This window comes from Brachyhypopomus gauderio, chromosome 9, assembly GCF_052324685.1.
Source record: "Brachyhypopomus gauderio isolate BG-103 chromosome 9, BGAUD_0.2, whole genome shotgun sequence".
Classification (NCBI taxonomy): Eukaryota; Metazoa; Chordata; class Actinopteri; order Gymnotiformes; family Hypopomidae; genus Brachyhypopomus; species Brachyhypopomus gauderio.
The window spans coordinates 24,074,969-24,089,031 of NC_135219.1; the positions used below are offsets into that span (position 1 = coordinate 24,074,969).

The following is a 14,063-nucleotide window of genomic DNA, read 5'->3' on the forward strand; positions in this document are numbered from 1 at the left end:
TATAGCTACTGATGCGGTACTCTGGACAGCTGGAATCGAGTGTTTGTTGATTTTATTATGCATACACATTATAGAATCGAATGAATAGAAAATAAATATTTCAAAATAATATAATAGTAAAATACAAACAACTCGATAAATATTGAAAAAGATAATTTTGAATACTTAAGATATTTATTTTATGATAAATCACGTGTGTAAATATAGGCTTCACCTATAGTTAGATTGGCTGATATCGCCAGGAAAACTTTCTGGACAGGCTCTAGTGGCATTTGTTGTAAGTGATGAACTGTATTTTTATGCATTTATTATTTTTTTATTGTTGATAGAATATAGACTGGCTATCTTTCTGCGTGTACATATAAAGGTGTGTAGGTTGGGGAGAGTGTAGCAGCATGCGTGCTGGTGGAGGCTGGTGGAAACGGGGAGGAGTTGGAGACTTCAGGGAGACTGACGTCGAGACGCCTCCGGTTGTTCGTCCACTCCAGCTGAGGGCGAACACTGGGACGAAGATCACGGCAGTCTGTCATCTAACCGGCGGCTCGTTAACGTCTTTCGGGGAAGAGGGTACCCCCAAACGGGAGACGCGAGGATTTACGCTTCTCCAATGCGCAGAAAGGGCAAGACAGCTACCGACGCCTTTCCAGAGTAACTATTAAAGGGGTTGTCATCATATAAAGTCAAATGGGTAAGAGTCTTAAAATGTCCTTAAAATGTTATGAAATCTGAAATGCATGCAATAAATAAACGTTAAAAGTGGCGATGCGTTTAAAGCAATTATAAAATCCAGTTTACCTCTCAGTTGTGTTATAATAACTTGTGTTATGTATTTTACTGTATAGCTCTGTTTGGACATTGAAATGTCCGCATCGCGTGTATTGTTTAACTGGGATATTACATTTAAGTAGACTAATTGATAAACTTCGAAATTAAGTGAAATAAGTAATAACTATTACACATTTGAATATGGATCACTAATGTGCAGTATTTCATTATTACAGAGCAGACGTACGGCGAGGTGAATCAACTTGGCGGTGTGTTTGTTAACGGACGACCTCTTCCGAACGCCATTAGAATAAGAATTGTTGAACTGGCACAGCTGGGAATAAGACCCTGTGATATAAGCAGGCAACTCCGTGTGTCTCATGGCTGCGTAAGCAAGATTTTAGCAAGATACAACGAGACGGGCTCAATCTTACCCGGGGCCATCGGTGGAAGTAAACCTCGGGTCACCACGCCAAACGTGGTCAAAAGCATACGGGATTACAAGCAGGGCGACCCTGGAATATTTGCATGGGAAATACGGGACAGACTTCTAGCCGACGGCGTTTGCGACAAATACAACGTCCCGTCGGTGAGCTCAATCAGTCGCATTTTGAGAAATAAAATTGGGAACCTTTCACAGCCAAGTCAGTATGAGGCCAGCAAGTCGTCTCCTCCACTTCCCTACAACCCTGTGTATCCTTATTCATACCCCAACGCCATCTCACCCACCGGCGCTAAACTCGGAACCCCTCCTGGTGTGTCTGTAGCGGGTCATGTCAGCCTGTCCCGGGCCTGGCCCTCGGTCCACACTGTTAGCAACATTCTAGGGATACGAGCTTTCATGGACCCCTCCGGTAATTTACCATTTTGCGTATTATTTCTGTAGCATTATATAACTAAATAGTATTTTGCTTTTTTAGACATTTTTTTTGTTCTTTAGGTTGTTAAATGTTTTCTAGAAATAATCTGAATAGATGTTTTACAAACTCTAATTTTATATTATTAAAACAATATTTACCTGTTATTCTAGGCTATTTGACAATAAAAATGCCTTGCAATATTAGCCTTCATTAAAGCGAGCGAGTTGAGGGACTGGCATAATGTCAGAAAGGTGTTGTGGTGCCACTATGATAAACTACATGGCACAGATCTATTGATTGACGAGCGGAACACACTATACTAATTATTATATTATTATGTCATTATTACACTCCGTTAGAGATTGATGCCTGTCAAACGCTAATGAAGCGATATTTACATAAATATACATTTTGTATTTGTATTATATATATATATAAATACAACATACGAAATGATTTGCTATTAACGTGTGCTTGTAAACTCTTGATAGCGATTGCTGGTCCAGATGGTTATCAGCAGAAGATGGAAGATTGGGCGAGTGTTAATAGAGCGTCGTTTCCTTCGGCCCATGCAGTCAATGGCATTGACAGATCACATATGGATGCTGATATTAAATACAACCAGGTAAGCTCAATTTAGCATACTGCTTACAATAATTTACATCATAATGTACTACATAAGGTCGTTGTTTATTCTACACGACAGCCTTTTTATTTCATGACTTGCATTAATTATTAAAATAGCCGCATTTAAAAAGTAAAGTCAAACATTTGGACTGTTGTTATTTGTTTCTCTATAAAAGGTTTAGTTACTCAGAAATATGTTGTTTTATTGTGTATTTCCTCGTATAGGCCCATTTAAAATATAATAACACTCCTATTTCCGACAGTCCTCATCCAACCTGTCCGGGTATGTCCCCGCGTGCGCCTACGCCGCCACCAACCAGTACGGCGTTTACGGGCCTCCCGGTAACTACGGGCAACACTGGCAGTCTCAAGGCGCGAGCCTGGCGCACCCGAACAACGGCGCAATGATGCACAACTCCAACATTCATGCTGCCATGACCTTCAAACGACCATCAGACGGTAACCTATTTACCAACCTATTTATACTTCACATGTCATTGTTATCATTATTATAACTTTAATTTATATCCTGAAATTATCAACCTCGTTTACAAAGGTGTCCTGGCCAAGACGGGCAGCAATTCAGATTGGGCTGTAAACAAGTAATAAATTACATAATTATGCTAGATATCCTTAATATCAAATGTTTTTACAACCGGTTCCTTATTTAGATTAGTTTTTTCTTTTACACTTAAAGAAGGTTACAAACATGGGTCTATATGAGACTTATTCGAGAAATGCCTAGTTTGTTTTAACATAATTTAAAACATAAAAAAGGCAATTAAACAATTTTATCATTACGTCGAATTAACTCAATTAAGATTAAGATTTTGCTTTCTTGGATGTATAAGTGAATAAAAAATATTTCGTCGTTATGTACATTAAAAGGCAACAAATAGTTTTTGCAGAGTGCATGTGCTTAGATGGGGGTGTAACAACGGTTGACCTTTATTGGTAATATAATTACGCGACATTAAGATATTAAGAAAGCGCTCACCAGCTGCAGATAACACGTACACTGATTTAAACTCAGCTATTCTCAGATAGCACCCTGTCTGTCGTGCCTTCCAAACACCTTACGATCAAGCTCTTTTATCCCCAACATCAACACGACTGACGTGGCTCGGTTATTTTTCAAGGCCTTACGCCAGTTCCAGTAATCTATGATGCTACTACACCCAACCGCCCTGTCTTTCGGCAGCATCTGTAAAAATATTCACGGACATTTTGTTCGTGCAACTTGGCAGTGAGCGGAATGTTCTGTTAGCTTAGTGTTTAGTTTAGTTACAGAGATGAATTACGACTTATTTGTTCCATAAACCCTTCTTGTTTGATTTTCAGTCGGAGACAGAAAGCCTCCTAGTCCTTTGAGCAAGCAACAGCACGAGGCGCTGAGCAGCGTGCACGCGCTGTCTTTACCCACCTCAGCGTCGTAACCCGGGAGAACCGGGCCGGGCCTTGCAGAAACGACACCGGTTAACACGCGCATAGCCGCTCGCAAGGGCCATGTCAGGATTTCAACAGTAAGTTATTGACTGAATTCAGAATGTTATGGCTAAAAAGCATTAGATGCGCAAATTGTTGCTTTAACTTTAATAGCTGGAACTGTGGGCATTACCACATGGGATTTCTGCAATATTTGCGGTTTTTTAGATTATGTAATAACATTTTATTAATAATTAAAACAATATGATGAAAACAAATTAGTCATATAGAAAATGCGTTGAATGAAGACCGTTGGTTTTCTGTTTTTTGGAATTGGACCTATAATCTTCGTTTGTGAAGATAAAGCTGATATACCCCTGTTCATAAAAATGCTAGCGTAAGAACGGGCTGTTTAACTTAAAGGGAAACGTTCTTACTGTGGCAACCAAGTCGCATCTCTATATTTTTATGAATCCATTTTGCCTAATAAACGCATGTTTAAAATAACAGCCCTCTTGATGGTGGCGCGTTCTTTGTTCAGGTGCTAAGTTGCAACAACCATATATAGATATCAGGTTTTGTTGATAATGATTTGATGGAATTAAATGTATGTCATACATTTTAATTTGAACTTAAAAAATGTTCGTAGCACGAGCTTTTCCTAACGTAGTACGGCAGGTATCTGTCACCTTATTGAAGGAGTCAGCTAGTGTCGTTAATCATGAATTGCTTTTGTAAATCGCTCGTAGCATATTTTTGCTCCTTTTCTGATATGCAGGGGTCACATCTGTCATGACCAAGCACGCACCCCTTAAAAGTCTGTCTGTTTGAAATTGTTTGGAAATTACGGTTTTGTCATTCTCAATAAATTGCGTTTTTTTATTATTGCGTCTTTGTGCATGTTGTTGCCTTTGTGCATAAAAAAAACAATAATAACTGTAGATATTTGTACTATATTTAGTAACAGGTAGTATGATTGAACTGTAGCTGCTTCGTCAGCAGTGCAAGCAATATAAGACACGGACGGACAGACAGGCAGACAGACAGATAGACAGACAGACAGATATATAGATAGATTGATTGATTCCATGGAGTAATTGTAGTGTCCTGTAGTACAAGGTAGGCCTAATACAAGCCACAACGTATCCGCTTTAAGAATACATTTAGGATATATATATTAAATATATTAAATATAGAAGATTACATATGCGTATGTCATCTTGCATTTGTGTCTAAAACTAATCAAACCATATACAGAAAAGGCCTAGTGTATATATATATATATATATATACGTTGTGGCTTGTATTAGGCCTACCTTGTCCTACAGGACATTACAATATATATATATATATATATGTACACACTAGGCCTTTTCTGCATATGGTTTGATTAGTTTTAGACACAAATGCAAGATGACATACGCATATGTAATCTTCTATATTTAGTATAGCCTAAATAGCCTTTGTAATGTAGGCTTGTATTTAACCTTCGCTTCTGGACAACAGCTATTTCGGGTTTGTGTCAAATTGTGTTTCAAGTAGTTATGTGTCATTGTGTATTATCATATTATTTTTAAATGATATTTTAAATAATTGTAACATTCTTTTTATGATCAAATGTGTCGCGGACTGCCCGAGAGTGTGTTGGGTTTGCCAGCGGCCATTAGGCCGTTAATTGCCTAATTAAAGCTTGTTGCCATGTTGGTAATGAGGCGGAATGCACACAGTACTTTAAACTCGCTTCCAAGCAATTATGAAGACTTTCGGGAAACTCTTACAAAAGCTGCACATATCTTAATATTAATCAAATCGATATCGGAAACGGGGAAACTATGGCGCAGACCTCTATCCACACAGTGGTGCGGTGACTGTGCAGTTTCCCTTTTTCCGTAATTCCTTTGCGCCCTTCCTTGCAAATTTAGCAGAACGATGTTTAAATGTACAAATAAATCTAAAAATAAAATATATATTATATATATTTAAACGACTAAAATAACTTCTACTTTATAAACAGTACAGCCAATAATTCACTACCACTAGTTAATTAAGGCTGATCACGTGATTCCTTTGTCCAGGTTCTACGGTCACTAGTCAAGCGTGAACAGCGGGTTATGCGCTATTGAACACGCATAAGTACATTTACATTAGCTATGTTTAATTTATATTTAAGCGAAGGTTTTTTCTTTGTATGTTTTGTCACTTGGGCTTCATTGAAAACGCTTACTAATGTTTTACACGGGCTGTTTTACAGTATGTGGTATGTGTATGTGAATAACCATTACAAATCAAAAACCAAGGGTTTTTTGTTTTAATAATCACTAGGAAAATAAAATATCAAATAAGATGAATAACATTACAATCGTCCCAAGTAAAAAAAATCTAAATTGTTATGAAGTGCAATATCACTTCTATTCATAAACGTGAAGACCAATAATATTGTTTAATTTCCTTTGATTAATAATGAGAATACTCACGTGCCAACAGGCACACGTACACGGACAAAACGGTGTGACTCTTCAGTAAAATAAGTCACAAATAGATTTTATTTTCTACAAGTCTTATGAGCTCCAATTTAGCGGGATATGTTAATCCTGACTTCGCCTTGGTATATACAGACGATGTGCACATCTAAGACAGGATTTGATGAAAAATAATACTAAGGGTTTTCGAAGTGATCAAAATAACTCCGAAGAGTCATCAGGAAGCCAATTTTAGTATTTTCATACATACATAAATAGATAAATACATTTAGTATTTTAAAATAAATAAACAAACTAACTAAATGCGGATTATCGCGCATGCAATGTTTATGACTGTTATCCAATTAAAAACATTACAGATTAGTTACATATCCCTTACCAAGTCGTTTCGCATAATTTATGGTAATGCTACAAAATAGTTGAACCATTGTAACGTAATTCTATATGACTCGATTACGGCTCAAGCTCGGTTATTAAGTTTGTTAACCCACTCCGTCGGAAGTCTTCGGTCATCGGTCTTTCAGGGCTTAACTTCGTGTTTGTTCAGACAAATCCGGTAGCCCAGGTAGGCCTAATGGAAGATGCAACTTGATCCAACAGCAAACAACTCTATCTGAAGGGGACGTGCCGTCACACAGCAGGGTAGACTGGGACCGGGCAAATAGTGCAGTCCACACAGCACAATGGACTAAGACTAGACATGCAGCATTTTAGAGCCACTATGCAAACGTACCAAGTTGCTGTAATACGGTCGAACACGGTAGCGTGATGGCACCGCAGGGGGACGTTAGACAGGATCTAGTTCAACAATCATTAAAGTTAATATTTAATTCATGTTTACACCTGGCAACTTTCTCAGTCTCAATATTTATTGTTTGCAGAAAACTGTGACTGCTAAGCACCCGGGTGCACATATCTCATTTTGAATCGATTCAGTTTATCTCTCCAAGACTTCATCAACATCAGAGCGGGTTTGTCACGCAGTTATTTCCTTTTCATTAAGCACCGACAGTGATCGATGTACGCACGCAAGAAGAAACCCAAGCACGGCGTTCCTTAATCCCTGTTTTAGATTGAACAGGTTCTGTGTGACGCAGTCTGAAAGAGAGCTGTCATATTACACCATCATGATTAATGACCACAGACAGAAAACACTGATAACACCCCACAAAGGAACAACGCATCACCTCCACGTGTTAATTGACGGGTTTACTGTATACAGTGTTATTTTTTTATTGTTCTACACGCCTTGAAGTTTCTGGATCATCTTAAACTCAGCCAAGTTAAACATGATTAGTGGACCAGACAGATGCAGTTCAGGATGTGCAGACGCAGACGCTCAGTCAGACGGCAGGCGCCATGAGATACACTACACACACACACACACACACACACACACACACACACACACACACACACACACACACACACGCACGCACACACCCAAACACACACGCACAAGTATACACACGCATGCACCCAAACACACACACACAGGTACACACACACACACACACACACGCATGCACCCAAACACACACGCATAGGTATACACACGCATGCACCCAAACACACACACACATAGGTATACACACGCACGCACCCAAACACACACACACACACACACACACACACACACACGCACGCACACACCCAAACACACATACACACACGCACGCACACACCCAAACACACACGCACAAGTATACACACGCATGCACCCAAACACACACGCACAGGTACACACACACACACACACACACACACACACGCATGCACCCAAACACACAAGCACAGGTATACACACGCATGCACCCAAACACACACGCACACACACACAGGTATACACACGCACGCACCCAAACACACACACACACAAGTATACACACACATGCACCCAAACACACACACACACACACACACACACAAGTATACACACACATGCACCCAAACACACATGCACAAGTATACACACACATGCACCCAAACACACACGCACAGGTATACACACCCATGCACCCAAACACACACGCACAGGTATACACACACATGCACCCAAACACACACACACACAAGTATACACACCCATGCACACGCTCCATGTTATCTGTGCTCTGTTGCAGAAATTTGTACCTATACAGCTGTTTATCAAACACAGCAGCATCTTTCGAAGACACTGCACTCTAAACATTTACTGTAATATAATTGCAATTAATGTAAATGACTGGGGAGACCATCACAGACATTTTCTTCTTTGACTGGTGCAAACAAGACTTCATGGGAAATGGTGGCACGGTGAACTGTGCACACACACAGTCTCAAGTGGCCAACACAGTCTTAAATTACATTGTTTGTTAACTGCTTTCTGTGTGTGTGTGTGTGTGTGTGTGTGTGTGTGTGTGTGTGTGTGTTTGTGTGTTTGCGTGTATGCATTCATGTATATGTACATGCACGTGTGCGTGTGTGTGTGTGTGTGTGTGTGTGTGCATGTGTGCATGTGTGCGTGTGTGTGACTGTGTGTATATGTGTGTGCGTGTGTGTGTGTGTGTGTGTGTGTGTGTGTGCTCATCCATCCCTCCTGGCATGCATTGTCCAGACTTCAAAGTCAGTTTAGGTGTGCTCAACTGGTTGGAGAGATAACACGCAGACAAGGCAACCCAAAGGCTATAAAATATCATAAATCCTCTTTGTTATGGGGTACTGACTAAACAAATGCACACAGTTGTCATACTGTTGTGCAGAATAATTAAGTTAAGAATACTGCAATGAACATGGCAGTGCAAGAGAACAGACACAGATGTGTACCTGGACTACAGAGGTAATAATACCCACTGAGAGGTGTGTGTGGCCTAAACCCTTAGAGCAGTAAGCAAGAGTGTATTAATGATGTGTTTTCTAATGATGTGCTTTTATTAATGATGTGACTTTGAAGTACACAGAAAGTGAAATTAAGTCGTTTAAACTGAGTCTATTTAATTTAAAGAGAATCCAATAAAACACAATTTTGCATTTGTCTGCTTGTACAAGACACAGATTTGGTTGAAGGAAGCGTGTGTGTGTGTGTGTGTGTGTGTGTGTGTGTGTGTGTGTGTGCGTGTGCATGTGCGTGTATGCACCATGGCTAAGCCTGGCGTGACTAAATGGTGTTCCAGCTCAATGCATGAATTCTCCATAGGTTTGCAGCAGCTCAACACACACACACACACACACACACACACACACACACACACACACACACACAGCAATGTTCACACTCGCACACCCACACACACACAAACCCTCATTCACACATACACACAATCACACACAGAGCAAGAGCACTAATGACTGAAATCTAAAAACATTTTTGTGGTCATAATTGTGTTAAAAGGAAAATGTCTCACAATCACAGCACACACCTTAGCTAATGGCTTCCTGCTGGTAAGCGTGTGGGCCCATCTAGGAGCATGTTGGTGGAATGTGCCTCCATGCTAATGTTAATGTACACTCCAGTTTTAGGGACCCCGTTTCTGCATCAGATTTAGGATTTATAAAATACTTAAGTGGCTAAGAGGCCTAATATCCTGCTGTGCTTCTGTGGTGCTGCTCTGCTATCCTGCTGTACTGCTGTGGTGTTGTACTGCTGTGGTGTTGTGGTGTTGTACTGCTGTGGTGTTGTGGTGTTGTACTGCTGTGGTGTTGTGGTGTTGTACTGCTGTGGTGTTGTACTGCTGTGGTGTTGTACTGTTGTGGTGTTGTACTGTTGTGGTGTTGTGGTCCTGTGGTGTTGTACTGCTGTGGTGTTGTGGTGCTGTGGTGTTGTGCTGCTGTGGTGTTGTACTGCTGTGGTGTTGTACTGCTGTGGTGTTGTACTGCTGTACTGCTGTGGTGTTGTACTGCTGTGGTGTTGTGGTGTTGTACTGCTGTGGTGTTGTGGTGTTGTACTGTTGTGGTGTTGTACTGCTGTGGTGTTGTGGTCCTGTGGTGTTGTGGTGTTGTACTGTTGTGGTGTTGTACTGCTGTGGTGTTGTACTGTTGTGGTGTTGTACTGTTGTGGTGTTGTGGTGTTGTGGTCCTGTGGTGTTGTGGTGTTGTACTGCTGTGGTGTTGTGGTGCTGTGGTGTTGTACTGTTGTGGTGTTGTACTGCTGTGATGTTGTACTGTTGTGGTGTTGTGGTGCTGTACTGTTGTGGTTTTGTGGTGTTGTACTGTTGTGGTGTTGTGGTGTTGTGGTGCTGTCCTGGAATTACAAGAGGCTCGTATTTGTTAACGTAATACAAGAGAACTGTTCAGATAGCTATTTGTTATGAAACGAAGTAGTTACAATTTCAAGCATTTTCAAGTACTTTAGCTTAAATTCCAGCACTTTTCAAACCTGGAACACAATGCAACATTAAAATTCGTCAGGTAAATGTTTTTCCTTTCTTTTCTGCACTCCAGATTTCTGTATTTAACTATCCACCACTGTATTTCCCGCTGTTGGGCGGTGCTGGATCAAACCATTTTCCAGTGGGAGGCGGGGGTCTATGCACTTAATGGAAAATATGCAGATAGGTAAAAAACATATATGTTTTAGCCATTGAGCTTATTTTGAGTACAGAATTTTATATTAATGAAAGATTTCTAGATTATTTAAAATTATAGACTTTAAATAAAAAATAAATTGCTGGGCTCTTTGATGGGCCCCCCTGGCTCTGGGGCCCGGGACAACAGACCCGGTTGTCCCCCCCCGTCGACGGGGCTGGCTGTACTGTTGTGGTGTTGTGGTGCTGTACTGTTGTGGTGTTGTGGTGCTATGGTGTTGTGGTGCTGTGGTGTTGTACTGTTGTGGTGTTGTGGTGCTGTGGTTTTGTGGTGCTGTGGTGTTGTACTGTTGTGTTGTGGTGCTGTGGTGTTGTACTGTTGTGGTGTTGTGGTGCTGTACAGTTGTGGTGTTGTACTGTTGTGGTGCTGTGGTGTTGTGGTGTTGTGCTGTACTGTTGTGGTGTTGTACTGTTGTGGTGTTGTGATGTTGTGGTGTTGTACTGTTGTGGTGGTGTGGTGTTGTGGTGTTGTGGTGCTGTACTGTTGTGGTGTTGTGGTGCTGTACTGTTGTGGTGTTGTACTGTTGTTGTGTTGTGCTGTACTGTTGTGGTGTTGTAGTGTTGTACTGTTGTGGTGTTGTGATGTTGTGGTGTTGTACTGTTGTGGTGTTGTGGTGTTGTACTGTTGTGGTGTTGTGGTGCTGTACTGTTGTGGTGTTGTACTGTTGTGGTGCTGTGGTGTTGTGGTGTTGTACTGTTGTGGTGTTGTGCTGTACTGTTGTGGTGTTGTACTGTTGTGGTGTTGTGCTGTACTGTTGTGGTGTTGTAGTGTTGTGGTGTTGTACTGTTGTGGTGCTGTGGTGTTGTGGTGTTGTACTGTTGTGGTGTTGTGCTGTACTGTTGTGGTGTTGTACTGTTGTGCTGTACTGTTGTGGTGTTGTAGTGTTGTGGTTTTGTACTGTTGTGGTGTTGTGGTGTTGTACTGTTGTGGTGTTGTGCTGTACTGTTGTGGTGTTGTACTGTTAAGGTGTTGTGCTGTACCGTTGTGGTGTTGTAGTGTTGTGGTGCTGTACTGTTGTGGTGTTGTGCTGTACTGTTGTGGTGTTGTGGTGCTGTACTGTTGTGGTGTTGTACTGTTGTGGTGCTGTACTGTTGTGGTGTTGTACTGTTGTGGTGCTGTACTGTTGTGGTGTTGTGCTGTACTGTTGTGGTGTTGTACTGTTGTGGTGTTGTGTTGTGATGTTGTGGTGTTGTGCTGTTGTGGTGTTGTACTGTTGTGGTGCTGTACTGTTGTGGTGCTGTACTGTTGTGGTGTTGTGCTGTACTGTTGTGGTGTTGTGTTGTGATGTTGTGGTGTTGTACTGTTGTGTTGTGGTGTTGTGGTGTTGTACTGTTGTGGTGCTGTACTGTTGTGGTGTTGTGCTGTACTGTTGTGGTGTTGTACTGTTGTAGTGTTGTGCTGTACTGTTGTGGTGTTGTGGTGCTGTACTGCTGTCACACACTCTCTGGTTTCATGATATCTCCTCTCTTTCCAGAGACCAATTTGAAATTTGATATTTTGAAATGATGATATTTTAAATTAAAAAAGTGAACTCAGTTATAGTTCTTTATTTGAGTTTGATTCTTTGCAAATCTACAGTTTAATATTTAACGTTGGCTTGTAATATGAAGTTTCTCACCAGTTTCATCATCAATCTTGCACCGTGTTGTTTTACTTTTGAAGTACAATTTTAACAGTAAAACGCCTCTAAACCTTTACAGATAAAGGCCTAGTTTAATTTTCCTACAGTCAAAATTACATAGGTGAAATTGCAATACATGTGAATTATGCATCTTTAATCATTGTCAGTTATTTTATAAGCATAATCACTATACCAAAGCAAACTGGTTTGAAAATTAATTGGTGCGATGGAAGATGGAAGTGCTATCTGTTCCAATAAATGCTGTAGATTTTTTTGTGATAATGTTACAGTTTTTTACGACCGCTAACGTGCGTTTCCCAATACTTGAGATACAAAACTCTAAACACAGCAACACATTTATCTCATACAAATAGCTAATATCCTGTTTAAAAGCGCATTTTCTTAACTAATTACAAACTCTGCATTTCACAACGCAAACAAAGTTTTCTCTTTATACACCAACTTTGTTAAAACACAGCAAACCTGGTTCCAATCATTCTTTCAAACACTACCACATATTCTCTATTCGAGATGAACATAGTCAATCACTGCACAACCACTGTAAAAAAAAACTAACATTTGATGGCAATACAGAAACAGTATTACATGTAATATTTTACTCTCTCCCAGCAAACAACAGACATTTTACAGTAACATCTGTTGTTTCCTTAGTCAGTTCATTTTTACTGTAATCCGCTTCATTTGGACTTTTTTTTTCAAATTTACATTTTTGGCAACATACTGTCTACACAATGAGTGATATTTACTGTTAGGTACTATATGGAATGTAGATTAGACAATGTAACGCTGGGTGCAGGAGGCAGACACCACGACGATTACGGTGCACAATCAACGTTTATTGGACACAACAAGAAATAGCTTGGTGCGGAGCGCAAGTAGCACTCACTCACGCTGACACGTAGCTTTAGACAAAGACGAGCACACGACACTGCGTGAATGCACATTAAATAGGTGAGTTACACAGACCCACGTGACCTCGAGACAAGGCACAGGTGTAACAAACGAACACGCTCATAAACAACCCACACCCACGGAAGTACAAACATGGACATAACTGCACGCAGACGACATAATGACACGCCCACAGGGAAGGGTCCGGAGCTGTTCCGTGACAGAACCCGCCACCAGGGGCTCGCTACCCCCGGAGCGTCCCGCGCAGCTGGAAAGCCCCGAACCAACACCGACGAGCAGGTCCGGAGCCACCGGGATCACGAGCCTCCGAGAGCCGTCACCCCCGACGGCGGGAACCGCCCCGAGCAGCTCTAGCACACCCTCCCTGGGAAGACAGGGGAGAAAACATTAAACATGGGCACGATGACAAACACACACACTGGCACAGTAAACACGAAGGGCACAAACGGGAACAGTGGGTTAGGGAGACACAAGGGGACAGACAAAAACACAGGAACACAGACATTCATCCCCGGAGCCACGCCTCCCGCCTTGGGCACAGCCTGGAGCGGCGAGAAAGCTCCGGAGGCTGGAGACGCTGCAGGAGGTGGTTTTCCTCCTGCCTGTTCCTCCCGCTTCCCGCCAGGTGCCGCACGGCTGGCGGATGCGCTGGGTGCAGCGCGACTTGTCGACCGCTTGGGGGCCGTGTTTCGGGCGGACGCGCGAGGTGCAGCGCGACTTGCAGCCCGTTTGGATGCAGCACGACTGGCGGGTTTCGCGGCGACCTTCCTCCCGGGTCCGCGGCTACCT

The 14,063-nt window shown here is 41.7% G+C and overlaps 1 protein-coding gene across 1 annotated transcript; it reads left to right on the top strand.

Annotated features, from left to right (window-relative positions):
- Window positions 1-379: 379 nt before the first annotated feature.
- Window positions 380-4,546, top strand: pax1b (paired box 1b). Its single transcript, XM_077018065.1, has 5 exons — window positions 380-688; window positions 1,002-1,619; window positions 2,117-2,250; window positions 2,516-2,711; window positions 3,594-4,546. The coding sequence occupies exons 1-5, from the start codon at window positions 685-687 to the stop codon at window positions 3,686-3,688; spliced, it is 1,047 nt and encodes a 348-aa protein (XP_076874180.1). The 5' UTR covers window positions 380-684; the 3' UTR covers window positions 3,689-4,546.
- The last annotated feature ends 9,517 nt before the right edge of the window (window positions 4,547-14,063 follow it).

Coding starts and splice junctions, on each gene's coding strand:
- pax1b (XM_077018065.1), top strand. Junction 1,620..2,116: donor AGCTTTCATGGACCCCTCCG/GTAATTTACCAT, acceptor AACTCTTGATAG/CGATTGCTGGTCCAGATGGT. Junction 2,251..2,515: donor CTGATATTAAATACAACCAG/GTAAGCTCAATT, acceptor TATTTCCGACAG/TCCTCATCCAACCTGTCCGG.